Raw genomic sequence first — 26,413 nt, forward strand, 5'->3', positions numbered from 1 at the left:
TATATAGTAAGTTTAAAACTAATAAAGCATTAAACTTTGAGCAAAATTCATTTATAGCCCATCGGCCCAAACATATATCATCCGGTAGCCCAAAAATTACAATACACATATTATAGCCTAAAAGTAATTCTAGTGGCTAGCCCAAAAGTAATTAACTAGAGAAACTAAGAGGCTCAGATCTACAAAGACAGATGCGGAAAGAGAGGCGACCATGCCATGGCTTCAAAGACAGATCTCACCGCCGATCCTCATAGATGCTCCGCCGCTTCAATCACCGCCATCATCGACTGTTTCAACCCATCAATTTTAGTTTCCAAATTCCGAAGCTTCCCCATCAACAAGCAATCACCCTCTTTTCATCTCTGATTTTAGCTTCTTCAATTTTTCCCCATGCTCTGGTGTTAATTCTTGGCCTATTGAGTAATTAATTGTAGGAAAGAGCGTAGAAGGTTTAAAATCAGCCAGTTTAAAAGAAAAAAACTGTTTAAGATCATTGTATGGAGAAAACTATGGAAAAACGTATAATGTGGGAGTGGTGGAGGATTTAATCATGCATGGCTTATTAATTTGTATACATTGAGTGGCAGAGGTGGAGCCAAGATTTCAAGTTTTCGGGATTCTAATATATTTATGTTAGTGGTTCTAAAATAAGAATTTGTAACTATACAAAAAAAATATAAAATAGACTGTCATTATACAAAATAGACTGTCACTATATAAAAAATATACAAAATAGACTGTGACTATACAATTTATATACAATAGATTGTGAGTATACAAAATAGACTGTCACTATACAAAAATATACTAAATAGACTGCCACTATACAATTTATTTACACTAGACTGTCATTACAGAAAATATATACAAAATAGACTGTCACTATACAAAATAGACTGTTACTATACAAAAAATATACAAAATAGATTGTTACTATACAAAATAGACTGTTACTATACAAAAAATATACAAAATAGACTGTCACTATACAAATAGACTGTTACTATACAAAAAATATACAAAACAGACTGTCACTATGCAAAAAATATACAAAAAATAGACATTTCGTATATGACCTGCATTACAGATTTCATTCAATTGTTAGCTAATACTTATCAGATCCAGAAGTACATTTAAAAAGGCAAAAAAGGGTTGCTCTATCGCGCCAGGTAGTGGTCGAACCTACGACCTTCAGCTTAGGAAACAGGCGCTCTATCCACTAAGCTACAGGCGCTTGTTGTCATGCTTATTCCTTTCGGCTACTATATGCAATACGTTTGGGCCGAAGGGCCATTTTTTGTAAGTAGGACAAAACATGGGCTATTAAAATTTTGAGGGGCTATAGAGGGTAGTTTTCTCTTAAACTTTTCATTGGGCCTTGGAATTATGAAAACTGTTACAAGCCAACAAATAATTAAACTCAAAATACTAATTCCTAAAACCTATTATGCTACTTATACTTAAACTAAGTTATTTCAAGTATCTTTATTAGCAAGACACAAAGTATTCTAGCGATTATGAGTAGCAAACTACAATGTATTGAATATATTTCCTTTCATATAATTTAGATTTATCATTTTGAATATTTAATATAGACTTTATTCTTGAGTCCCAGCTTGGTTAATATCTTTTCACTCGTGTGATTTATATTTTCTTTACTTTTACTTGGTTTCTTTTACGTTGTTGTCGAATAGTCGATGGATCTACACTCTAGCCATCTTTTATTTTTTTTTTAACTCATCACCCTTTAAAAAGTAAAAATGTCTAGAGAGTTTTGCCAAGTCCTATAAAAGCACGTATGTTATTGAATTCTACTTCTACTGGTGAATTTTACATGACATTTAAAAAAATTCCGAAAATTAACCGAACCGTACCGATACCGAAGTAAAACCAACATGATTGGGATGGTTTCGAAAAGTATAATTTTGGTTATACATAATAGAATAACCGAAATATAGTATGGTACAAATTTTATAAAATAACCTGCCGAACCTAACCATTGACACCCCTAGGGGACACCAATACCTACTAGAAATCGCCTCACCTAGTCATTATCATTATTTACAAACAGCAATACTATCCAACAACAAACCCAGTGTAACCCCACAAGTGGATCTCGAAAGGGTAGTGCATACGCAGCCTTACCCCTACCTTATAGCCTTACCCCTACCTTATGAAAGTAAAGAGACCGTTTCCGATAAACCCTCAGCTCAGGAAAAGCATAGTCACAACAGCAAAAGGCAAGTAAAATACATCATTTTATGGTTACTATATCACCTGTACATACATACAACTTCTATAAAAACTACACTAAAAAAAATCTAACATCTTGACATAATTAACATGATTCTACAAGGTTAGTCTTGCAAAATCTTGATTTGACACTTGACATACCTAGCTTTTTCACCTCTACATTATACACTTATGTACATATGGTGGTAGAACTAATAGAAGTATACTGCACATGAGTCAAATGAACTTTTTGCTATGAACACAGAACTGTACATTCAGTAGCTGTTACTCCCACCCCATCAACATCTTCCAAACAGCTTCCTCAATCTTGTTCCTCGAGGGACCCGAGCCATTCCCTTCATCCAATAAGACTCGGTAAATTTCCCATTCTCGATCACCGATCAGGTATCTCCCTATCTCAGCCTGGAAAATGCAATTAGCAACCAAGTTAAAACTACTACCTTTAAAACCTAAAATACATACGCTACGTAGCATTACCACACGCAGCATTTTTTTCTTTTTTCTAATTTATCTTTTGAGAAGGGGAGCCTCGGCGTAACTGGTAAAGTTGTTATGTGACCAGGAGGTCACCGGTTCGAACCGTGAAAACAGCCTCTTGTAGAAATACAGGGTAAGGCCGGTACATAGACCGTTGTGATCCGGCCCTTCCACGGACCCCGCGCATAGCAGGAGTGCACCGGGCTGCCCTTTTTTTCTAATTTATCTTTTGATTCAGGTTGATACAGTGTGCTAAGAGTGACAAGGTTAATAGTAAAGCGTAGAGTGATACATCATGACATACCGAAAAGATACCAACATTGAGCATCTTGAGAGCCAATGTAATGTCATAAAAGACAATTGGCCGACCCTTGCCGGATAACTCGACAGGGTTTGCAACCAGTAATTCTGCGTCAGGACCTCGGTTCATCAATGCCACTCTAAGAGGACGACATAGTTCCATTTGAAGACGTGAGCACAAAGCATTCAGTTTGCTGGGATCTACTATTTTCTTGCCATCAGCTTGCATTATGAACAAGTCGAGCTCACATTCTGTTTTAGTTTTCGAAGTGAACCGCCCATATGATATCTGTTGTAACAATGAAGTAATTGGTGAGAAAATAGGTTTATATTAGTTCATTTATCATTGTGGGTGCATGAAGAGCAAACACATCAAAAAGAAGAAAAGTTTTTTATTTGACCAACATAATTTGCCCTTCGGCAGCAAATGATGATGTATAGTAACATCATATGCGGAGTCAGAAATTTCACTCAGATGTGTCTATATATAAAGAAATAAACACATGAAGAAACTAAGGGGTTTCAACATATATTATATATACATAGCTATACAATATAATTTCTAGATTGCTGATTAATACTCTGTTTGATGAAAAAACAAACTTAGGATAAATCAGACAATGCACTAAATCTCACAAACAAACAATGCAAAGATACTATATAGGTTTACTCAATAGGCAAATTTTAAATTCAAAACCTATCTCTGAATGGCATACTGGAGTTCACCACGTATATGGTTATCGAGCTATTTTATATATTCGCTACGCAGATAAACACGAGGCTTTTCTTAGAAAAGACATTTCTGTACCTGAATATTGTAATCTTTCAGCGTCCTCATTATGTCATACAGAAGACCTTTGTGATCTTGGCAAACGATCTGGACGAGAGTATGACCAGGGCTCAACAAATTATCAACGGCGATAGACGCTTTATTGCAGGCAAGCGATCTACTCTGGTGTTCATTAAGAATCTCGAAGCTAAACATGTCTTCGGCAATTTCTTGAGGAAGGAATGATGGCCCTTGAGAACAACCAGTGATTTCGGATCCAACCATTTCTATGTCGCAACTAATCATCGTGTCACCCAGAACAGACTTCAACTGGTCATATGTGTCTTCTTGTCTCTTCTTTGTATGTAGAAGTTCTCTGATAAACAATTCCTTTTCTGAATTAGGACTCTTATCACACAAATGATAACCAAAATACGATTTGAGTTTTGTCAAATAAAGAAGAAGGTCCATATTGATTTTGTTAGCTTAAAGTTTCAATAAATTACTAAGCAGACAACATACTTCAGAAAGGAGGTAGGGGTAGAGAGAGAGAGAGCGCGCGCACAGCAGCAGAAAAGGATTTACGTCTAAGAAACTATGAATCATGGGCAAAAACATTAAAGGTCAGCCTGGTGCACAAAGCATCCCGCGTTCACGCAGGGTCCGGGAAAGGACCACACCCCAAGGGGGTGTAACGTAGGCAGCCTACCCTGATGCAAGCATCAATGGCTAATTCCACGGCTCGAACCCGTGACCTATAGATCACACGGAGACAACTTGAACGTTGCTCCAAGGCTCCCCCTCGGCAAAAACATTAAGAGACCAATTATTTCCGAACCTTGTGTCAGTGATGAAGAACAGGTCCATCACTTTTCCATCCGGTGTGGTGGATACCTTCACCTTCTTTATTGTGAGCTCAAGATCACAAAGTACTGCCGTGACATCTGCCATAATTTTGAAAAAAATTACTACAGGTATAAGCAGATAACCCTCTCGGACAAGATATTTGCTAGCCGGTTGCCACCAACAAGAAAGAACCAGAGCCATTAATTGTTTAAATAAGTAAGCTAAACAGCTAAAAATAGAACACATTCACAAGGTTTAGATTTTAAAATAAGAAGCATTGTGCGGCAAGTTTAAAGAACAAGGTTCAAATTAGTTACCGTGTAAAAGACCCCTTCGATCATAACAACAAAACGTCAAGAGGAATACATCAGGAGGCCTTGGCGACTGTAACTCAGCGCAATAATATGACATGCCGGAGGCAGATGAACAAGATGGACAAACTCCCATCAATCTCTTCTTTAACAAACTCCACCTTGTCTTTGGTGTTCCCACCACCCAAAACACTATGTAGCACCATATCCCGTCGGTAGATACATCTTCAACAAAAGAATCAAATTTAATATGGCAAATTATAGATCAAAATTTAAGATGAAAAATTTACAAAAATGTCCACTCTCCAGACACACAGAGAAGCTCTCTTCACTCCACTAAAAAATAAGGGCAGTCCGGTGCACTAAGCTCCCGGATCCGAAGGGCCGGGGACACACATACACACCAAAAGTAACCAGTAGGTTCAATTCTCCTTTGCACCATAGAATCCCAGTTGAAAAACATAAGCATTCCATTCATAAATTCAGTACCAGCAGATTCTCAACCAAATTTCAGAAATTCAACAAGTGATTGATTATACCAAAAAAAAAAAAAAGATTGAATCTTTTCACTCCCTGCCACACACACACACACACACACAATGAAAGCAATAATCAAGAAAGATTGAATCTTTTCACTCTCTGCACAAACACACACACAATGAAAGCAATAAACAAGAAAGATTAAATCTTTTCACTCTCTGCCACACACACACACACAAAAAAAATTAGCAATAATCAAGAAGATTGAATCTTTTCACTCTCTGCCACACACACACACACAAAAATGAAAGAAATAAACAAGAAAGATTGAATTTTTTCACTCTCTCACACACACACACACACACAAAAATGAAAGCAATAATCCAGAAAGATTGAATCTTTTCACTCTCCCCCCCCCCACACACACACACACACATGAAAGCTTCACTATAGTTACTATGTAAATGGAAGTGGAAGAAGATAAAAGATGGAGCAAACATACCAACTCTGACAATAGAGAGACCAAAGAAGAGAATGATGCGACAAAGATCAGAGCCTAAGCCAGTTTTATCAGGACAATTTACAGTAATCACACTTGGGTCTCCTTCTCTTTCTGATTGATTCACAAGCACTACATCATCATACAATATTCCCATCTATATTCTGTCGAGGAGGAGTTTCTTTGTTTTCTCCTCCTTTTTCACCAACTAAATAGCAATAAAGATTCAATATTTTTTTCAATGAATATGCTGCAGCCCCTTATTTCTGTAAGAGAAAAAGGAAATAAGAGAATCTTCTTCTTTCTTTGTTTTACCATATACCTCTGCTTGCTTAGTTTTGTTCCTTACAGATGTTTCTAATATTAGGATTTTCTTGGTGGATATTTGAGAAAATGATAAAAATGGTCTCTTGAGTTTGGAGGTAGTTTAAGATGGTCCATTAAGTATATTCTTAGCAATTTTGGTCCTTTAGAATTGTTGAGAATGAGCACCTTTGATTTGTGTTAAATATTTGACAGGCCCTGATTGTTAAATTTAACGAAGATTATAAAATAAAAATGTTAATGTGAACTCACATTTAAAGGTACAGTCACTAATGCGTGCATTAGGGTAAAATATTACATATACCCCTGGTGTGCGAATAGTCTTCGAACCCTGCATGAACACGGAATACTTTGTGCATCGGACTGCCCTTTACATCTGAAGTAACTTCTGTTATTTTTGGTGTCTGGTACTGTTTTTAAGTGCAAGATTATTTTTTGTTATTTTTAATGTTCGATGCAGTTTTTGATGTGTAATTTTGGGATTTGATAGTATATCCTAGTATTTCTGGTTAAATCTTTTTTATTTTATAATTTTCATTAAATTTAATAGATAGAAAAGGAATGCCCAGTGCACAAAGCATCTCCCCTTCACGTAAGAGAAAGATTGTACCCCAATGGGTGTGATGTAGACAGAGTTACTAAATGTTTGACATATACCAAAAAGGCTCAAGAGAATATTTAAGAGGTCATTTTGAACCTACTCCAGACATAAAGGACCATTTTTATCATTTTCTCATGGATATTTTGGTTTTCACTTTTCCTNGGTGGGGGGTGGGTATAGTGAAGGCTTTTATATATTTTTATATCTAAATTTATTAGCGAGAAATGGAAGGCTACTTCTAGATGAATTTAAGTTATACTAGCTTTAGTGTACGTGCGTTGCACGTATTTTTTGCGTATATTAAAAAAAGTGAATAAAATTGAGAATACGGATAAATTATGTGCAATAGCAATTGACGTCGAGATAAATACAATATTTATTTAAATTGAAAAATAAATGTTACATGGGCGAAATAGTTGAATGCAGAGTTATTGGGTATCTTCTGAACTTGCAAAGATTAAAAATTTAAGTAGGTTAATTATATAACTTTTGTATTTAATATATTTTTATAAAGATAATATGATATGTTATGTGTTGTATTTGACCTAATATCTCTTTATTGACGATGTTCTTGGAGTAAAAAATACTAATCCAAGTATTAAATATTATATATACCATATAGTATGTATATTGTCCTTAGTAAAGTGTTCTAAACTATATGTTTTTTTGGATTTGGTTAAGGTTGTTCGAATGAGTGAATAAAGTATGATAAAATTTCTTATTAATCAGTACTTTTATCTCCCACTTAAAGTTTGATTTTCCCTTCTCTGCTATATTTATTTTATTTTTATGCTTCTAATGATTTAGGGCATGTTTAATGAATATTATTTCCTTTTTTTTTTCTTCACCATCTAGGCTCCTTAAAATTTTAGATTTTAATAAATTTTAGTGGCTTAGAATTGAAAATATTCTTTAGACTTGCTCATCGATTATATTCAAGTCTTTTCAAGTTATTTAAATATTTGCTCGCAAAATATGACAAGTGGTACGTGATACCTATAAAAAGTGATAATTAGACCATATTAAATTTTATATGTCTAAAATAATTGCACGCACGACAAAAAATTATAAAATATAATTTAATGCGTCTAAAATAAAGTTTATGAAAGATTATAACATATAGTAATACACTAATGTTAATAAAGCTATCACAATTGGTCTCATATTTGCTGGAGTAATTTTTTCCTGAATTAATTTTATACTTGATGGACGACATCTCTTAAAGTTGATTAAAAACTAATATCTAAACATTAAAAAAATAATACAAGATATTCTTAAAAATATACTTCACAATTCTCAAGTGTTTAATTCTAAGACAAATGTTTTGAAGAAAAGCTTTTCCTAATGTTTTAAAAACTTAGAATCGTAATAGTCATACGATTTAAATAAGGAAATAAAATCTTAATTAATTTTAAATACCTAAGTATTAGGAGATACATAGTTCAAATAAGGAAGGATTTAATAAATAAAATTTAGTTGATTTTAAAGTTCTACATATTAGGAAAATAATATAAATACAATTACAATTTTGTCCAATGTGAAATTCATTTTGAAAGGGTAAAAAAGACGAATGACATTTCGCTAAGTGCCTTCGTGCTTTTAATATAGTACTAGTCTCTATATACGTGCCTTGCACGTTCATGTTTAATCAGTTATTTATATATAAAAGAGCAGAAATTAAATTTGTTATAAATATATGAAAGAACAAGGAATTAGATTTATTAAAAGTTACATACAAGAAGGAAAAGTCATTGAAAAGCAATTGTCTTAGTAAAACTACGTACAACAATCTTTTAAATTAAAAATCAATCATATTATCAACATAATAGTTGAACTCAAAACGAACGAACATTGTGTTAAACGCATGCTTTAAAAACAAATCATGTTATCAATCTTTGTCTTTTCTGTAAAGTCTTTAGAAACTTATTCTTAAATTTTATTATAAGTTTCCTACATTAACAATTAAGTCATTTGAAGAGGATGCTCATTCAGATCTGTGTTAGTGAGCCATATTGCTTTCAAAAAAATATCAGTAAGNTAGTATGTTAGTTTCTTCGCAGTTCTTTCATAATATTTCTTTTTTGAATCACTCGAGTTTTAATTCGTTTACTCTTTATGTTTACGGCCGAGATAAATATTTGAATCTAACCTTATTTGTGCGGTTATAGTCCAAGTAGGATTGGTATGTGTCACGACTCAAACCCCCGCACTGGTCGTGATGGCGCCTCTCGTGAAGACGAGGCCAACCAACTAACACAACTCGTCTTTTCAAAAATAATTAAACATTAATAAGCATTTTAAACATGATTTAATGATATAACTAACGGAGGCACAAACCCGACACAGCCCTAATCGGGGTGTCACAAGTCACGAGCGTCTATTAGAGTGTAAATCCAACTACAAGGTCTAATATATACAAAACCGGAATAATGAACAAAGAGAGAAAGGCGGTGCTGCGAACGCTGGCAGTCACCTCGTTAACTCCTATAACTCTGCCACTGATCAGCCAAAACCTGCTACCGGGTGAATAAATACCTGCATCTGCACACGAGGTGCAGGGAGTAAAGTGAGTACTCCAACTCAGTGAGTAATAAAGGTAAATAACAACTGAGCAGAAAGAAATCACGTAAAGCAACCAACATGCTATATAGAAGCAGGGTACAATCCCTTGAGAAAATAGTGAAGCTGTGAAATCTTTAGAAATATCTTGGCTCAGTTTAAAACTCCTTTGAAAATAGTCTTTTCAACAGTTGCGAAATAATTTCAAAATAGCTAGTGCCGATATGCACAGAAATCCGCCCCTCGGGCACAAATACCACAGTATAACAAGTAAAGACAAGTAAGTATACAAGATGAGCACATAAAAGCTTGCCCCTCGGGCAATATCTCAGAGCGGTACCAGCGAAATCTCTAGCTCGCGACGCCTTTGCCCCTCAAATCGGCCTCCACGCGCATCGAATTTATCCAAAACCAGAACGAATACGTCACAATATGCCAATGGAACAATACCCAATCGAAAACAATCGAAAAATATTAAAAATCTCGAAATTGGCAAAACCCGAGCCCCAGGCCCACTTCTCGAAACTTAGAAATTTTAACATCAACGGGTTCCTTGTCTCCTCACGAGTTCATACATACCAAAAGTTCTCAAATCCGACCTCAAATGGTCCTTCAAATCCCTAAATCAAATTTCAAAATCCCAAGCCCTTTTCCATGAATTTCTAGGTAGATTACACAATAAAAACGAGTTTTAAGTTCAAAAATCTTACCTCCAATCGATTCTCCTTGAATCCCTCTTCAATTTCCTTCAAAAAGCTCTCAAAAGATCAACAATGGAGTAAATAAGCCCCAAAATCGCGGATGAAATGTTTTAAAACATTCTGCCCAGGTCTGACCCTTCCTTCTTCGCGAACGCGGTCAAACTCTCGCGTTCGCGAAGCACAACCTTGCATTGATCCAATTTTACTCTATGCGAACGGGACACGCAGGTCGCGAACGCGATGCCTCAGCTCCCAGACCTACGCGAACGCGAGGCACCTGATGCGAACGCGAAGAGTAATTCCACTGGACCCCAAATCCTTATACGCGAACGCGAGCGGACTCATGCGAACGCGAGGCACAAACTCTTAGCCTTCCGCGAACGCGAGCCCTCAAACGCGAACGCGAAGGCTTAAATGTCTGCAACATCTGAACTGAAAATCTGCAACTTTTCAACTTAGAAAATGGTCCGATTGACCACACGAAACTCACCTGAGACCCCCGGGACCTCAACAAAAAGCACCAACACATCCTAAAACCTCATTCAAACTTGTTCCAATCACCAAAATACCTCAAACAACACCAAAACCATCAATTCACATTGAATTCAAGCCTAAGTTTTTTCAAAAACTTCCGAAACACGCATTTGATCAAAAACCCAACCAAACGACGTCCGAGTGACCTGAAATTTTGCACACACATCACAAATCACATAACAAAGCTATAGCAACTCTCGGAATTCCATTCCGACTCCCGGATCAAAATCTCACCTATCAACCGGAAATCGTCAAAATACTAACTTCGCCAATTCAAGCCTAATTCTACACCGGACTTTCAAGACCAATTCCGATTACGCTGAAGTCACAAATCACCTAGCGAAGCTAACCAAATCATAAAAACTCCGATCCGATCTCGTTTACAAATAAGTCAACTCTTGGTCAAACCTTTCAAATTCAAAGCTTTCAACTGGGACTATTCTTTCAAATTCATACCGATTTCCGTGAGAACCAAAACCAACGATCTACATCAGTCATAATACATAACACGAGGCAAGTCATGCCCGAGAACTGGCGATCAAAGTGCAAAAGCTCAAAACGACCGTTCGGATCGTTACAGTATGACGACATTGGAATTTTATGTTGTGTGAGAAGAAGTAGGCTACTGTCACAAATATGCAAAACGATAAAGACCCAAATTCAATTTAGTAGGCTTGGCGTATGTGTAGTTTAAATCGAAAAAGAATTTTAGCCTTAGGTGATTTTACAATTATATCCTTAAATTATATAAATATTTAAGGTTATAAAAGTCGATCAATATTTCAGGAATATTTTAATCGTTCAACATTTAGCACAAATTATTAATATAGATAAGTTCACATAAATTTGAACAAAGAGAGTAAATGACTATCCACTAATATCAGTAAAATTGATAAATAACTATTTATTTCAATGTGAGATTTATTTTTGCAGTAGTTGTAACTTAGCACTTTAAAACGAAAGCTATCCAAAATTTTCTAGTTGAAATAGAAAAATAAATAAATTAAGGGCTCCTAACTCTAAAAGAATATAAAAGAACGGGCAAACTTAAAAGTGCTCAAAATAAGAAATACTCCTACAACTAAAAATAGTTGTAATAAGAAACTTGGTAAAGGACTTCTAAAAACCGAGAAGCATTGAAACTTTTACGTTTGCCTTATGTGTAGTTTAAATGGGAAAAGAATTTTAACCTTAAGTGATTTACAATTATATCCTCAAATTATACAAATATGTAAGGTTATAAGAGTCGATTAATATTTCGAGGCTATTTTAATCGTTTAACATTTAGCATAAATTATTCGTGCTTTTATAATAATATAAATATAGATAGATATAGATATAGATCTATAATTGATAGCGGAAAAAATTATATTATATCTAATAATATATATTTCAGTACTTAATGTTTATCAATAACAACCATACCTTAATTCAGCTATATTTATATTTATCAGGAATATAATGTACAAATAGCACGCTTATCAGCATTCTACTAAATAAATTGAAATTTGTTATACCTTAGTTAGACACATTGAGTCCACTATTTTGAAAAAAAAAGATACTAAGTAGTACTATATTGGTAAGTTAATTTTATTTTCTAACAAAAATTTAAAGTGATTAAATAGTTGCAAAATTCAAATGTTCAAATTGAGGATAGGAAGCTAAAGCAGTACAAAACCCCACGTGGCAAATGACAACTGATAAGGATTGAAATATCATTAGTTTTATGTCTGTCGGTTTGACTATAAACTTTATTAGGTCAATGCATTATCTTTTAATCTCATTTGCGGATATCTTGGAACTCAATTATATCGTGATAAATTTTGATAGTATTTTATCGTGAATTCTCGTCAGACCCACACACTTTTTTTAGCCGCCGGTCACGTGTCTTATTTTCTGGATGCTCCCTCTCACGTGCTTATCTGACGGACTTTTCAAGGAAACAGGAAAATAGTTTGTTTTTTTAAAAAAAAAGGAAAACAATTTCAATCTAACCAACCAACTTTGAAATAATGTTCATTTGTCTAAAATAGATAAATTTTCTTAGTCCAAAATTAATACTTTTTAATATCTTTTATTACAAAAAGGTGCTTTGAGACTAAATTTATACGGATAATTTAATTTTTCAAAAAAAAAAGTTAATGTAAAATTTAGATGATTTATTCGAATTAAAACAATATTTTTAGGAGTAATCTTAATATTGTGCTCGAATAAAATGGGACATTTAAATTGGATAAATTGCAAATTAGCAATAGAATCATTTCTCTGATTGAGTTAATGGTTTGTTAAATATTGTCAAACCTCTTTATAACACAATCTCATTTATTCCTATATTTTTTGGCTGCTACAGTAAATTATTATTATAAAAAACATATAATATGAAATGCTGGTTTTAAAGAAAACTTGGCTGTTATAATGAACTGATGTAATAAATAATATCTGTTATATAAAGTTGTCACCGTACAAAGGGGGGAAAAATTGTAATATCAATTTCACTTTTATTTTTTCTTCTTCCTCATCTACTAAAAGAAGTTGATAAAGAAGCTTTGAGATTGGAACGTCTAATCTATTGGTAACAAAGCACCCAAAGAAGTATGAAAATTGTTGCACTCTTTAGCTTTTAAATTTCATCCAATTGTATAAAGGAAATGAGAAGGAAAAAATTGCGAGAGTGAGGTCATAGTGGATAACAAGATTATGTAAATATCAATAATTGAATTGTTTATATTTGAGAAAAGTATGAATGGGATCTTGATCTTAGGATAAAGTTGGAGAATAAAAAGGTTAGTGATATTAAAGTGGAGGTTGGCCAAAATCCAATTTTAAGTAGTGCACACCTTCTTTGTTCCTTCCTTATTTTTGGTTCTCATCCGATGTCCGTTATCTATATTGAAATCCGACTATATTCGAATTTACATCGTGTAGGGCCCCATTTGGGGAGAACCGCACCCTACCAAGATTTTTCCATACTCAGGATTCGCACCCGAGACCTCAGATTAAATGAAGAGCAATCTCATCCGCAGAAACACATCCTTTGGTGATTCCTTCCTTTGTTGTTTTTCCAATGCTTTTTTGTGATAAAGTAAATAAAATGACAATTCAATACAAATAACGTGCGCATTAAATCTACTTATGGTGGCTAATAAAAATTACTTAATTATTTTATTTTTTTTGACAGTGAGAGGTTGAAACTTGGTATTAAAAGCTCCCAATACAAGTGGGGTTTTGTAACATTGTTATTGCATTATAATATATATAATAATGATCATGCTTGTAATTTAATATGTGAAAGTGGAAGGACTAGGAATAGATTCATATCCCTTTGCAAATTAAGTATACAAATCGTCTAACATTTTTTTATATGATGCCGTTTTTTTCATGTTTTATTATAGCCTTTATAGGGGGAGGGGGAGGGGGCGAGTGCGAAGTTAAGAAGGGAGTATATATATATATATATATAAATTAATTTTTTAATTACAAATACAAAGTATGGACCAAAATTAACGAGGCTAACCGATATAGAGAATAGGCAAACATAAAGAAATAGCGAGCTTTGGTTGTTTGAACTTAATACTTACGACATGTTCAATTTTATGAGACGTTGAGTATAAATAATAGGTCGTGAACCTATTAATGAGTTCGTAGTAGAATTTTAAATTTGAACTCATAATATTCAAATTTTGAATCCATCTCTGTGAAAAAATAATAAGCGGGGCATAATTAATCATTCCAATTATGTAGCTATATTCAGTAAATATTACTCAAACTCGATCAAACTAACAAATGCAAGATACATATGTTTCATTCATTAATATACATATTCTTACTGTACTTTTTAACTGCTAAAATTAAAGTACTTAATATGAGGTAAATAAAGAGTGTCACTAAATTCAAAACCGGATGTTTTCAAAAGTAAAGATTTAGAAATTTGGCCCTAAATTATTCAAATATTGAATGCTACCAAGTTGAAAGTGATTTTTAGTGTCAGGGTTTGAAATTTGATTTTGAAATAAAATCAATCCTTGATGAACACTTGTTAAACTTATCTTCTTTTTTCTTAACGAGGGAACCCGCATCCGCTATCATACGGATGAGCATAGAGTAAATCTTGCTTCAGTGTAATAACCTGCAACTCACCTAGAAGGGTAAATTGTACCAGGCAAGCGCATGCGACGACACGCTCGAGCGAAGAAGTATGCAAGTGATTTTCGAACCCTAGATTTCCTATTTGAAAAGTCTGTTACTCAACCAACTCGGGTACCCCAAAAGAGTAACTTCACTTGTATATCTTAAAAACTACAAAATTGGAAAGTTTCCTCAATCCATGCTTTTAAGATATTTTCATGCTGTTAAGGATGAAAATGATTCAGGAACACAAACATGGATGTGTGATTTCAAAAGGCTAGAGTTGGACAGTATCATGATGGTGAAAATGACTTATTTGTCTAACCCTTGTGAAGAAAAAAAAAAGTTGTATATTCTTTATTTCTTTTATTTATATACAAAAACTTTTATTTGGTTTTTAGTGATTTTTTTTTCTTCAAAAAATTACTTGTCACACCATTGGCAAGAAACAATTTTTAAACTATTTTTTTTTTGTTACAAATACCTCAACTATTAATTCTGCATAAGATAAAGTACAAACTCGATTAAACAATACTCTTCGCCAATCTTGATTCAGGAAAAGTGACATAGTAAATTAATAAGGGTTTTTTATAAAATAGCTGATCAGATTTACTGTTTAATTTTTTTGCCAATATATATAATATATATAATATATATATATATATATATATATATATATATATTTATGTTGTACTATACACTAAGTATAAGTGTATTAGGTAATATTATATCGAATATGGCTTATATNTAGCGTAAGTATATATATATATATATATATATATATATATATATATTATATATAAGTTATACATATATTATATATTCATCGGCTAGTTTTAGTTTACAATTATGTGAGCGACGATTTAAGTTGAAAAAATTACTAAAAAAGTAGCTAAGTGCAACAAGGGAATTGGCACCACGTAGTACATCAACTATAAATGACCACCAGAGGTATCGGGTTCGAGCTCTAGGTATGGACAAATCCTTGGTAGGGAGCGCTTCTGTAACGACCCGGCCGGTCGTTTTTGGAATTTACGCCCCGATCCCCTATTAACTGCTTCCCCCAAGTTTATTTCTGCTATTTTGATTTGCCGGGATGTTCGGTTTTGAGTTTCGGAGAGTTTCGGGACACTTAGTCCTTAAATGAGAGCTTAAGTGTTAGAAAATTGACCGTAGTCGGAACAGTGTGAAGACGGCCTCGGAATGGAAATCTGATGGTTCCGTTAGCTCCGTTGGGTGATTTTGGGGTTAGAAGCGTGTTCGGATAGTGTTTTGGAGGTCCGTAGCTGATTTAGGCTTGAAATGCCGAAGTTTGAATTTTTGAAGTTTCCGATCGGATAGAGAGATTTTGATCCGAGGGTCGGAATGGAATTCCGGGAGTTGCAGTAGTTCCGTCATGTCATTTGGGATGTGTGCGTAAAATTTCAGGTCATTCGGACGTGGTTTGGTTAGGTTTTTGATCGAAAGCGTATTTTGAGGAAAATTTGGAGTTCTTAGGCTTAAATCCTTGATTAATTCGAGTTTCCGATGTTGTTTTAGGTGGTTTAATGATTGGTACAAGTTTGAATGAGGTATTAGGTGTTATTGGTGCTTTTGGTTGAGGTCCCGGGGGCCTCGGGATGATTTCGGATGGTTGACAGGAAGGTTGAAGATGTGTTGCAGCAGCTGTAGTATTGCTGCTTCTGGTATTTTCGCATCTGCGGCTTGGGAACCGCAGATGCGGCACCGCAGAAGCGGCTAAAGGGCCGCAGAAGCGGCTTGGGGTCATTTCTTGAGAAAACCACAGATGCGGTGTGAGGCTCGCAGAAGCGGAACCGCAGGAGCGGTTAGATGCCCGCAGATGCGGAAGCTGGTCACTTAAGGGAAAGTCGCAGATGCGACACTTATTCCGCAGATGCCCCAGGACCACAAATGCTGAAATAGCTGGGCAGAACATATAAATAGTTGCCTTCGCGAAATTGAGCATTCTTTCACCATTTTCATCCGGGTTGAAGCTTTTGAGAGGGGTTTTTGAGAAAATCAAAGGGAAATCACTTGGAGGTAATGTCCTTGACTTCATAACTCGTTTTTATGTCATTAAAGACCTAATTAGTGGTGAGAAATTTGGGGAAAAGGGGTAACTAGGGCTTGAGTTGAAGAGACCTGTAATTGAGGATTTGAGGGGTCATTTGGACCCCGATTTCAGTGTTCTTGTGATGAATAGACTCGTGGAGTACGAGGTTTCTAGAAATATAAATTTCACCCGATTCCGAGACGTTGGCCTGAGGGGTAGTTTGGTCATTTTACATGATTTCGCATNNTTTAAATTGGGACTACGGGACGGCATCCCGGGAGATCCCCTGTGCGTATTTATGATCCGAATTGAGGTGCGGGATACCAAGAGATCCCTGGCACGTGTATAGAGGATACCAAGAGATCCCTGGCATATATATTGAGGATACCAAGAGATCCTCGGGATACCAAGAGATCCCTAGTGTGTATATTGAGGATACCAAGAGACCCCGACTATTTATCCCGTTGTGAGGGGTATTTCCTTGTAGTTTGCCTTTATCTCTGTTCCCGTTATTGCACTCTTATCCTACTGTGTAGACCCTTATTATAGACTCTCAGTTTTACTGCTTATTTGCCCTGTCATTTCATTATATATATATATACTTATCTCAGTAGGTCCCTGACCTTCCTCGTCACTACCCGACCGAGGTTAGGCTTGGCACTTACTGAGTACCGCTGTGGTGTACTCATGCCCTTCCTGCACATGTTTTTCATGTGCAGATCCAGGTACCTCTGCACAGGCTTACCATCCTTGAGGCAGGGAGAGCTTTTGGAGACTTCGAGGTACATCTGCCGCGTCCACAGACCGAAGAGTCTCCCTCTTTATTCTATCTTGTAGTGTTAGCCCTTCTATCAGACTGTTGATGTAGACATTCCGGAGTTAGAGCTTTCTTTCATCTTGCGTTCCCGCGAGTTTTCGGGTTTTGGGATAGTGATGTAGAAGTTGAGATATTGTGTTGTATTTGCCGAGCGACATTCTATATACCGTGCCTTTTTTGTTATACTTCCGCAAGTTTCGATTTGTTTTCCGCACTTGTTAGGCTTACCTAGTCGTAAGGACTAGGTGCCGTCACGACAGTTCACGGAGGGCGAACTGGGATCGTGACAAGTTGGTATCAGAGCTCTAGGTTCATAGGAGTCACGGAACACAGGCCGGTTTATTAGAGTCTCGCTGATCGGTACAGAGACGTCTGTACTTATCTACGAGAGGCTATGTAACTGTTAGGAAAAAAATTCTACTTCATTGATTTCCTTGTCGTGTGATATTTTGACATCACAATTCTAAACTTCTGTCTTCTATTCTCTCACAGATGGTGAGGACACGTGCTACTCGAGACGATCAGGCACTCGCGCCCCCTACTGGAGCCGTCAAAGGCTGGGGCCGGGGTAGAGGCCGAGGACGCGCTCGTGGTGCAGCCAGAGCACCCGCGCGAGCTGCCACCGAGGTACCACCGGCAGTGTCAGCCGGAGTCCAGAAACCTGACACGTCTGCCACTACTACTCCAGCACACCAGGAGACTTTGGCACAGTTTATGAGCATGTACACCACTTTGGCTCAGGCAGGGTTGTTTCCTCTTGCTGCAGCCACATCCCGGGCTGGGGGAGGAGTACAGACTCCCGCCGCCCGCACTCCTGAGCAGCGAGTGCATGTTGAGCAGGTCCTAGAGGTTATTCCTGCGCCGCTCGCAGTACTAGTTCAGCCCGAGGACAGGGCAGCGGCTTCAGAGGATGAGCAGCGGAGACTTGAGAGGTTCAAGAAATATGATCCTCCTGTATTCAGTGGGTTAGCATCAGAGGATGCCTTGGGATTTATGGAAGAGTGTAACCGTATTCTCCGCACTATGGGCATATCAGGATCGAGCGGGGTTTCCTTCACTACTTTCCAGCTTCGAGGAGCCACCTATCAGTGGTGGCGTGCTTATGAGTTAGACAGTCCGGATGAGGCAGCTTCCCTGACTTGGGCTCAGTTTTCAGATATGTTCACGAGGGAGTATGTCCCCCAGAGTCTTAGGGACACCTGGTGCGCGGAGTTTGGGCATTTGCGCCAGGGCACTATGACTGTCTCGAAGTATGATGTCTGTTACATTGACTTGGATAGACATGCACCAGCCTTAGTTTCTACAGCTCGCGAGATGGTTCACCGGTTCATTGAGGGGCTTATTCCCAACATCAGATCTAGCATGGCTCGTGAGTTAGAGATGGATATATCTTATCAGCAGGTGGTGAGCATTGCTAGGAGGATTGAAGGTATGCATGCTAGGGACAGAGAGGAGAGAGAGGCCAAGAGGTCTCGAGAGTCGGGCCATTATACTGGTGCCCGTGCCCCAGCTGCAGGTCGTCATGGTAGGGGTCACCCCATTCATTCAGCTCTTCCAGCAGCCAGTGGTATTCTAGCTCCACCTAGGCCTCAGGAGCCTTATTATGCACCTCCAGTCTCTAGTGCGCCTCCTGCACGGGGTGGTTCCAGTGGTCAGTCCAGCAGACCTGGCCCGAGCCAGTCACAGCCGCCGCGTCCTCCCAGAGCTTGTTTTGAGTGTGGTGACACACACCATGTGGTGAGGGATTGCTCCAGACTTGGGAGGGCTTCACCCCCACAGACCCCTCAGCCGCAGCGCACCCCGCAGAGCTCTCAGGCTATGGTCCTTGCACCAGTTGCTACTCCACCGGCCCAGCCAGCCAGAGGTGGAGGTCGGGGAGGTAGAGGTCGCCCTCGAGGGGGAGGCCAGGCCAGATATTATGCTCTTCCAGGCCGTACTGAGGTCGCCGCCTCCGATTCTGTCATCACAGGTACTATCTTGGTCTGTCACAGAGATGCATCGGTGCTATTCGATCCAGGCTCCACTTATTCTTATGTGTCTTCTTATTTTGCTCCGCATTTGGGTGTACCTCGGGATTCTTTGAGTTCCCCAGTTTATGTTTCTACTCCTGTGGGAGATTCTCTTGTTGTGGACCGCGTTATCCGGTCATGTTTGGTTATTCTTGGTGGTTTTGAGACCAGAGTCGACTTATTATTGCTCAGCATGGTCGATTTTGATATTATCTTGGACATGGACTGGTTGTCACCCCATTATGCTATTCTTGATTGTCATGCCAAAACCGTGACACTGGCCATGCCAGGTGTACCGCGTATTGAGTGGAGGGGTGCCTTAGGTCACACTCCCAGTAGAGTTATTTCTTTCCTTAAGGCTCAGCGTATGGTTGAGAAAGGTTGTGATGCGTACTTAGTTTATGTGAGAGATGCCAGTATGGATACTCCTTTTGTTGATTCAGTCCCAGTAGTACGGGATTTCCCTGATGTGTTTCCAGCTGATCTTCCGGGCATGCCTCCCGATAGGGACATTGATTTTGGCATTGATTTCTTGCCGGGCACTCAGCCCATTTCTATCCCTCCGTACCGTATGGCGCCTCCTGAGTTGAAGGAGTTGAAGGAGCAATTGCAGGAACTATTTGATAAGGGTTTTATTCGGCCCAGTGTATCGCCTTGGGGTGCTTCTGTGTTATTTGTGAAGAAGAAGGATGGTTCTATGCGCATTGTATTGATTACCGCTAGTTGAATAAGGTGACAGTGAAGAACCGCTATCCTTTGCCTCGTATTGATGACCTGTTCGACCAGCTGCAGGGTGCCTATGTATTTTCTAAGATTGACTTGCGTTCAGGCTATCATCAGTTGAAGATTCGGGAGCCAGATATCCCGAAGACTGCCTTCAGGACTCGGTATGGTCATTACGAGTTCCTTGTTATGTCTTTTGGGCTAACTAATGCCCCAGCAGCCTTCATGCATTTGATGCACAGTGTTTTCCGGCCATATCTTAATTCGTTCGTGATCGTTTTATTGATGACATTCTAGTGTATTCCCGGAGTCGGGGAGAGCATGAGCAGCACCTGAGGACAGTGCTCCAGACCTTGAGAGAGAAGAAGTTGTATGCTAAGTTCTCAAAATGTGAGTTTTGGTTGGATTCCGTGGCATTCTTGGGTCATGTGGTCTCGAGAGAGGGTATTCAGGTAGATCCGAAGAAAGTGGAGGTCGTGCAGAGTTGGCCCATACCATCCTCAGCTTCAGAGATCCGTAGTTTTCTTGGCTTGGCGGGTTATTATCGCCGATTTGTTCAGGGGTTTTCATCTATTGCAGCGCCTATGACTAGACTGACCCAGAAGGGTGCTTCGTTCCAGTGGACGGACGAGTATGAGGCGAGCTTTCAGAAGCTCAAGACAGCCCTGACTACAGCCCCAGTTTTGATATTGCCTATCGATTTGGGGTCTTATACTGTCTATTGTGATGCCTCGAGAGTTGGCCTTGAGCGGTATTGATGTAGGACGGTAGGGTGATTGCCTACGCGTCCAGACAGTTGAAGATACATGAGAGAATTATCCAGTCCATGATCTTGAGTTAGCTGCCATTGTTCATGCCTTGAAGATCTGGCGTCATTACTTGTACGGTGTGCCTTGTGATATATATACTGATCACCGGAGTTTGCAGCATCTGTTCAAGCAGAAGGACCTTAATTTGCGTCAGAGGAGATGGCTAGAGCTGCTGAAGGATTATGACATCACTATCTTGTATCACCCGGGCAAAGCCAATGTGGTGGCCGATGCTTTGAGCCGCCGGACAGAGAGTTTGGGGAGTTTGGCTTATTTACCAGCAGCAGAGAGGCCTATGGCAATGGATGTTCAGGCCCTAGCCAGCCAGTTTATGAGATTGGATCTTTCGGAGCCCAGCCGAGTTCTAGCTTGCATCGTCTCTCGGTCTTCCTTGTTTGATCGTATCCGGGAGCGTCAGTTTGATGACCCTCATTTGCTTGTCCTCAAGGACAAAGTGTTACATGGTGATGCTCGAGATGTGACTTTCGGTGCTGACGGGGTATTGAGGATGCAGGGTCGAGTATGTGTACCCAATGTCGATGGGCTTCGAGAGTTGATTCTAGAGGAGGCCCATAGTTCGCGGTATTTCATTCATCCGGGTGCCGTGAAGATGTACCAGGATTTGAGGCAGCACTACTGGTGGAGGCGGATGAAGAAGGATATAGTTGGGTTTGTAGCTCGGTGCCTTAATTGTCAGCAAGTGAAGTATGAGCACCAGAGACCGGGTGGATTGCTTCAGCAGATAGAGATTCCAGAGTGGAAGTGGGAGCGGATCACCATGGACTTCGTATCTGGGCTCCCACAGACTTTGAGGAAGTTCGATGCCATTTGGGTTATTGTGGATCGGCTGACCAAGTCCGCGCATTTCATACTTGTGTGTACTACCTATTCCTCGGAGCGGTTGGCGGAGATTTATATCCGAGAGATTGTCCTTCTGCATGGTATTCCAGTTTCCATTATTTCAGACAGAGGTACTCAGTTCACATCGCGGTTCTGGAGAGCCGTACAACAGGAGTTGGGTACTCGGGTGGAGTTGAGCACAACATTTCACCCTCAGACAGACGGATAATCCGAGCCCACTATTCAGATTCTTGAGGATATGCTCCGTGCGTGTGTGATTGAGTTTGGAGGTTCTTGGGATCAGTTCTTGCCATTGGCGGAGTTTGCCTACAACAACAGTTATCAGTCCAGCATTTAGATGGCACCGTACGAGGCCTTATATGGTAGGCGATGTAGATCTCCGGTGGGTTGGTTCGAGCCAGGTGAGGCCAGATTATTGGGCATAGATTTGGTTCAGGATGCTTTGGAGAGAGTCAAGGTGATTCAGGATAGACTCCGTACAGCCCAGTCCAGACAGAAGAGTTACGCGGACCAGAAGGTTCGCGATGTTTCCTATATGGTTAGAGAGCGGGTTCTGCTTCGGGTTTCGCCTATGAAGGGCGTTATGAGATTTGGAAAGAAGGGGAAGTTGAGTCCAAGGTTTATTGGACCTTTTGAGATATTGAGGCGAGTTGGGGAGGTTGCTTATGAGCTTGCCTTACCTGCCAGCCTGGCAGGGGTTCATCCGGTATTTCATATTTCGATGCTCCGGAGATATCACGATGATCTATCGCACGTGTTGGATTTCAACTCAATCCAGTTGGAGAAAGATCTATCTTATGTTGAGAAGCCAGTGGCAACATTGGACAGGCAGTTCAGGAAGCTGAGGTCAAAGAACATTGCATCCGTGAAGGTTCGGTGGCAGGGTCAGCCGGTCGAGGAGGCGACCTGGGAGACCGAGCAGGATATGCGCAGCTAGTACCCTCATCTTTTCACTACTTCAGGTATGTCTTTGTGCTCGTTCGAGGACGAACAACTGTTTAAGTATGGGAGGATGTAACGACCTGGCCGGTCGTTTTTGGAATTTATGCCCCGATCCCCTATAACTGCTTTCCCCAAGTTTATTTCTGCTATTTTGATTTGCCGGGATGTTCGGTTTTGAGTTTCGGAGAGTTTTGGGACACTTAGTCCCTAAATGAGAGCTTAAGTGTTAGAAAATTGACCGTAGTCAGAATTGTGTGAAGACGACCTCGGAATGAAAATCCGATGGTTCCGTTAGCTCCGTTGGGTGATTTTGGGGTTAGAAGCGTGTTCGGATGGTGTTTTGGAGGTCCGTAGGTGATTTAGGCTTGAAATGCCGAAGTTTGAATTTTTGAAGTTTCCGGTCCGATAGTGAGATTTGATCCGAGGGTCGGAATGGAATTCCGGGAGTTGCAGTAGTTCCGTCATGTCATTTGGGATGTGTGCGTAAAACTTCAGGTCATTCGGACGTGGTTTGGTTAGGTTTTTGATCGAAAGCGTATTTTGAGGAAAATTTGGAGTTCTTAGGCTTAAATCCTTGATTAATTCGAGTTTCCGATGTTGTTTTAGGTGGTTTAATGATTGGTACAAGTTTGAATGAGGTATTAGGTGTTATTGGTGCTTTTGGTTGAGGTCCCGGGGGCCTCGTGATGATTTCGGATGGTTGACAGGAAGGTTGAAGAAGTTTTGCAGCAGCTGTAGTATTGCTGCTTCTGGTATTTTCGCATCTGCGGCTTGGGAACCGCAGATGCGGCATCGCAAAAGCGGCTAAAGGGCCGCAGAAGCGGCTTGGGGTCATTTCTTCAGAAAACCGCAGATGCGGTGTGAGGCCCGCAGAAGCGGAACCGCAGGAGCGGTTGGATGCCCGCAGATGCGAAAGCTGGTCATTTAAGGGAAAGTCGCAGATGCGACACTTGTTCCGCAGAAGCGGGACCGCAGATTTGGTCCCAGGACCGCAAATGCGGAAATAGCTGGGCAAAACATATAAATAGTTGCCTTTACGAAAATTGGCTATTCTTCCACCATTTTCATCCGGGTTTAAAACTTTTGAGAGGGGTTTTGAGGAAATCAAAGGGAAAGCACTTGGAGGTAATGTTCTTGACTTCATAACTTGTTTTTATGTGATTAAAGATCTAATTAATGGTGAGAAATTTGGGAAAAAGGGGTAACTAGGGCTTGAGTTTAAGAGACCTTTAATTTAGGATTTGAGGGGTCATTTGGACCCCGATTTCAGTGTTCTTGTTATGAATAGGCTCGTGGGAGTACGAGATTTCTGAAAATATAAATTTCACCCAATTCCGAGACGTTGGCCTGAGGGGCATTTTGGTCATTTTACATGGTCTCGCGTATTTGCTTAGAATTTAATTATAGAATCAGTTATTTGAAGTGTTATTTACAAAATGCAACTGAATTGAATAGATTTGGGCCATTTGGAGTCGGAAACTCGTGGCAAAGGTGTGGTTTCGAGTTGATTTTGAGTCGGTTCGAGGTAAGTGGCTTGTCTAACCTTGTATGAGGGACCTTCCCCCTTAGGATATGATATTTGGTAACTGAATGCCTTGTACGCAAGGTGACGAGCGCGTACTTGATCTAATTGTTGAAAATCCGGTTTTACTTTAAGTATTTTAACTGAATTCTTTTCTCACTTGTTTTATTCTACTTGCAAACATAGCATGTGTTAGTTTAGAAAAGCATGCTTAGTTGACTTAATTGCCTATTTTCTTAAACTGCCTTAATTGCATTACGTGAAGCATGTTAGGCTAGAATTAACTGTCTACTTGTTACAGACTTAGTATTTATTTCGATATTCTTGAGCTGCTGCTGTGTGTTTTAAATTGGGACTACGGGACAGCATCCTGGGAGATCCCCTGTGCGTATTTATGACCCAGATTGAGGTGCGGGATACCAAGAGATCCCTGGCACGTGTATTGAGGATACCAAGAGATCCTCGGGATACCAAGAGATCCCTGGTATATGTATTGGGGATACCAAGAGATTATCGGGATACCAAGAGATCCCTAGTGTGTATATTGAGGATACCAAGAGATCCCGACTATTTATCCCGCTGTGAGGGGTATTTCCTCGTAGTTTGCCTTTATCTCTGTTCCCGTTATTGCACTCTTATCCTACTATGTTGACCCTTATTATAAACTCTCAGTTTTACTGCTTATTTACCCTGTCTTTTATATATATATATATATATATATATATATATATATATATATATATATATATATATATATATATATATATATACTTATCTCAGTAGGGCTCTGACCTTCCTCGTCACTACCCGACCGAGGTTAGGCTTGGCACTTACTGAGTACCGCTATGGTGTACTCATGCCCTTCCTGCGCATGTTTTTCATGTGCAGATCCAAGTAGCTCTGCACAGACTTACCATCCTTGAGGCAGGGAGAGCTTTTGGAGACTTCGAGGTATATCTGCCGCGTCCGCAGACCGAAGAGTCTCCCTCTTTATTCTATCTTGTAGTGTTAGCCCTTCTATCTGACTGTTGATGTAGACATTCCGGAGTTAGAGCTTTCTTTCATCTTGTGTTCCCGTGAGTTTCCGGGTTTTGGGATAGTGATGTAGAAGTTGAGATATTGTGTTGTATTTGCCGAGCGGCATTCTATATACCGTTCCTTTTTTGTTATTTTGGTTTTTGATTTATATTTCCGCAAGTTTCGATTTGTTTTCCGCACTTGTTAGGCTTACCTAGTCGTAGGGACTAGGTGCCGTCACGATAGTTCACGGAGGGCAAAATAGGGTCGTGACAGCTTCCCCCGAATGGGGCCCAACACGGTGCAAATCCGGATATAGTCGGGCTGTAATGCGGGTACCGGACACCGGGTGGGAAACGAAAAAAAACTATAAATGATTATTGGAACATAGTCAATGAGCAATAAATCATTTGGACTCAAGATAGAGACTTTTACCACAAAAAATTCACTACAAATCTTTTGTCGATGCCCCCTTTTTCTAAAGGCGAAATCGGGTTTACGACATTTGGGCGGACAACTCTATTCCTTTTGGGAATTTGGGTTTTGAGATTTAGAAGACTCGCCACCTAATGATTGAGTGCATTAGGACACTAAGGAGTAAAAAAAAGAAAAGAACCAGAGAACGGGTAAGGGCTTGAAATTATCCCAGGGGGAAGGTGTTAGGCACCCCCCAAGATTCACTAGTGTGGTTCCCGGACATGCTATAATTTGTGACTTTAAATACAAGTAATCAAGCAAGCATTGTAAATACTAGGTAACTTTCACATAACGGTTGCAAATAAAAGAAGTACAAGAGGTTTAAAGAGTGCTGAAATTTGGAAGAAGGTAGTTTTATAATTAAAGAAAGATACACAAGTAAAGGAGAAGGGGTCAAATAACTG

The 26,413-nt window shown here is 39.1% G+C and overlaps 1 protein-coding gene and 1 non-coding gene across 2 annotated transcripts; both read right to left on the reverse strand.

Annotated features, from left to right (window-relative positions):
* On the reverse strand, nucleotides 1,162–1,234 carry TRNAR-CCU. Its single transcript has one exon. It is a non-coding gene; the product is annotated as a tRNA-Arg (tRNA).
* LOC109229662 (ACT domain-containing protein ACR10) lies at nucleotides 2,229–6,289 on the reverse strand. Its single transcript, XM_019395188.1, has 6 exons — nucleotides 5,939–6,289; nucleotides 4,963–5,181; nucleotides 4,638–4,743; nucleotides 3,839–4,175; nucleotides 3,035–3,319; nucleotides 2,229–2,655 (listed from the first exon to the last, which is right to left on the reverse strand). The coding sequence occupies exons 1-6, from the start codon at nucleotides 6,090–6,092 to the stop codon at nucleotides 2,518–2,520; spliced, it is 1,239 nt and encodes a 412-aa protein (XP_019250733.1). The 5' UTR covers nucleotides 6,093–6,289; the 3' UTR covers nucleotides 2,229–2,517.

The sequence above is a fragment of the Nicotiana attenuata genome, chromosome 7 (assembly GCF_001879085.1).
Source record: "Nicotiana attenuata strain UT chromosome 7, NIATTr2, whole genome shotgun sequence".
Classification (NCBI taxonomy): Eukaryota; Viridiplantae; Streptophyta; class Magnoliopsida; order Solanales; family Solanaceae; genus Nicotiana; species Nicotiana attenuata.

What these genes read in the sequence shown, in the direction of transcription:
- LOC109229662 (XM_019395188.1), bottom strand. Translation starts at nt 6,092, where the DNA reads ATGGGAATATTGTATGATGATGTAGTGCTTGTGAATCAATCAGAAAGA. An exon ending in TCTCTCTATTGTCAGAGTTG is followed by an intron (nt 5,182 to 5,938) that starts GTATGTTTGCTC and finishes CTTTTGTTGAAG; the next exon opens with ATGTATCTACCGACGGGATA. An exon ending in TCAATGTTGGTATCTTTTCG is followed by an intron (nt 2,656 to 3,034) that starts GTATGTCATGAT and finishes TGCATTTTCCAG; the next exon opens with GCTGAGATAGGGAGATACCT.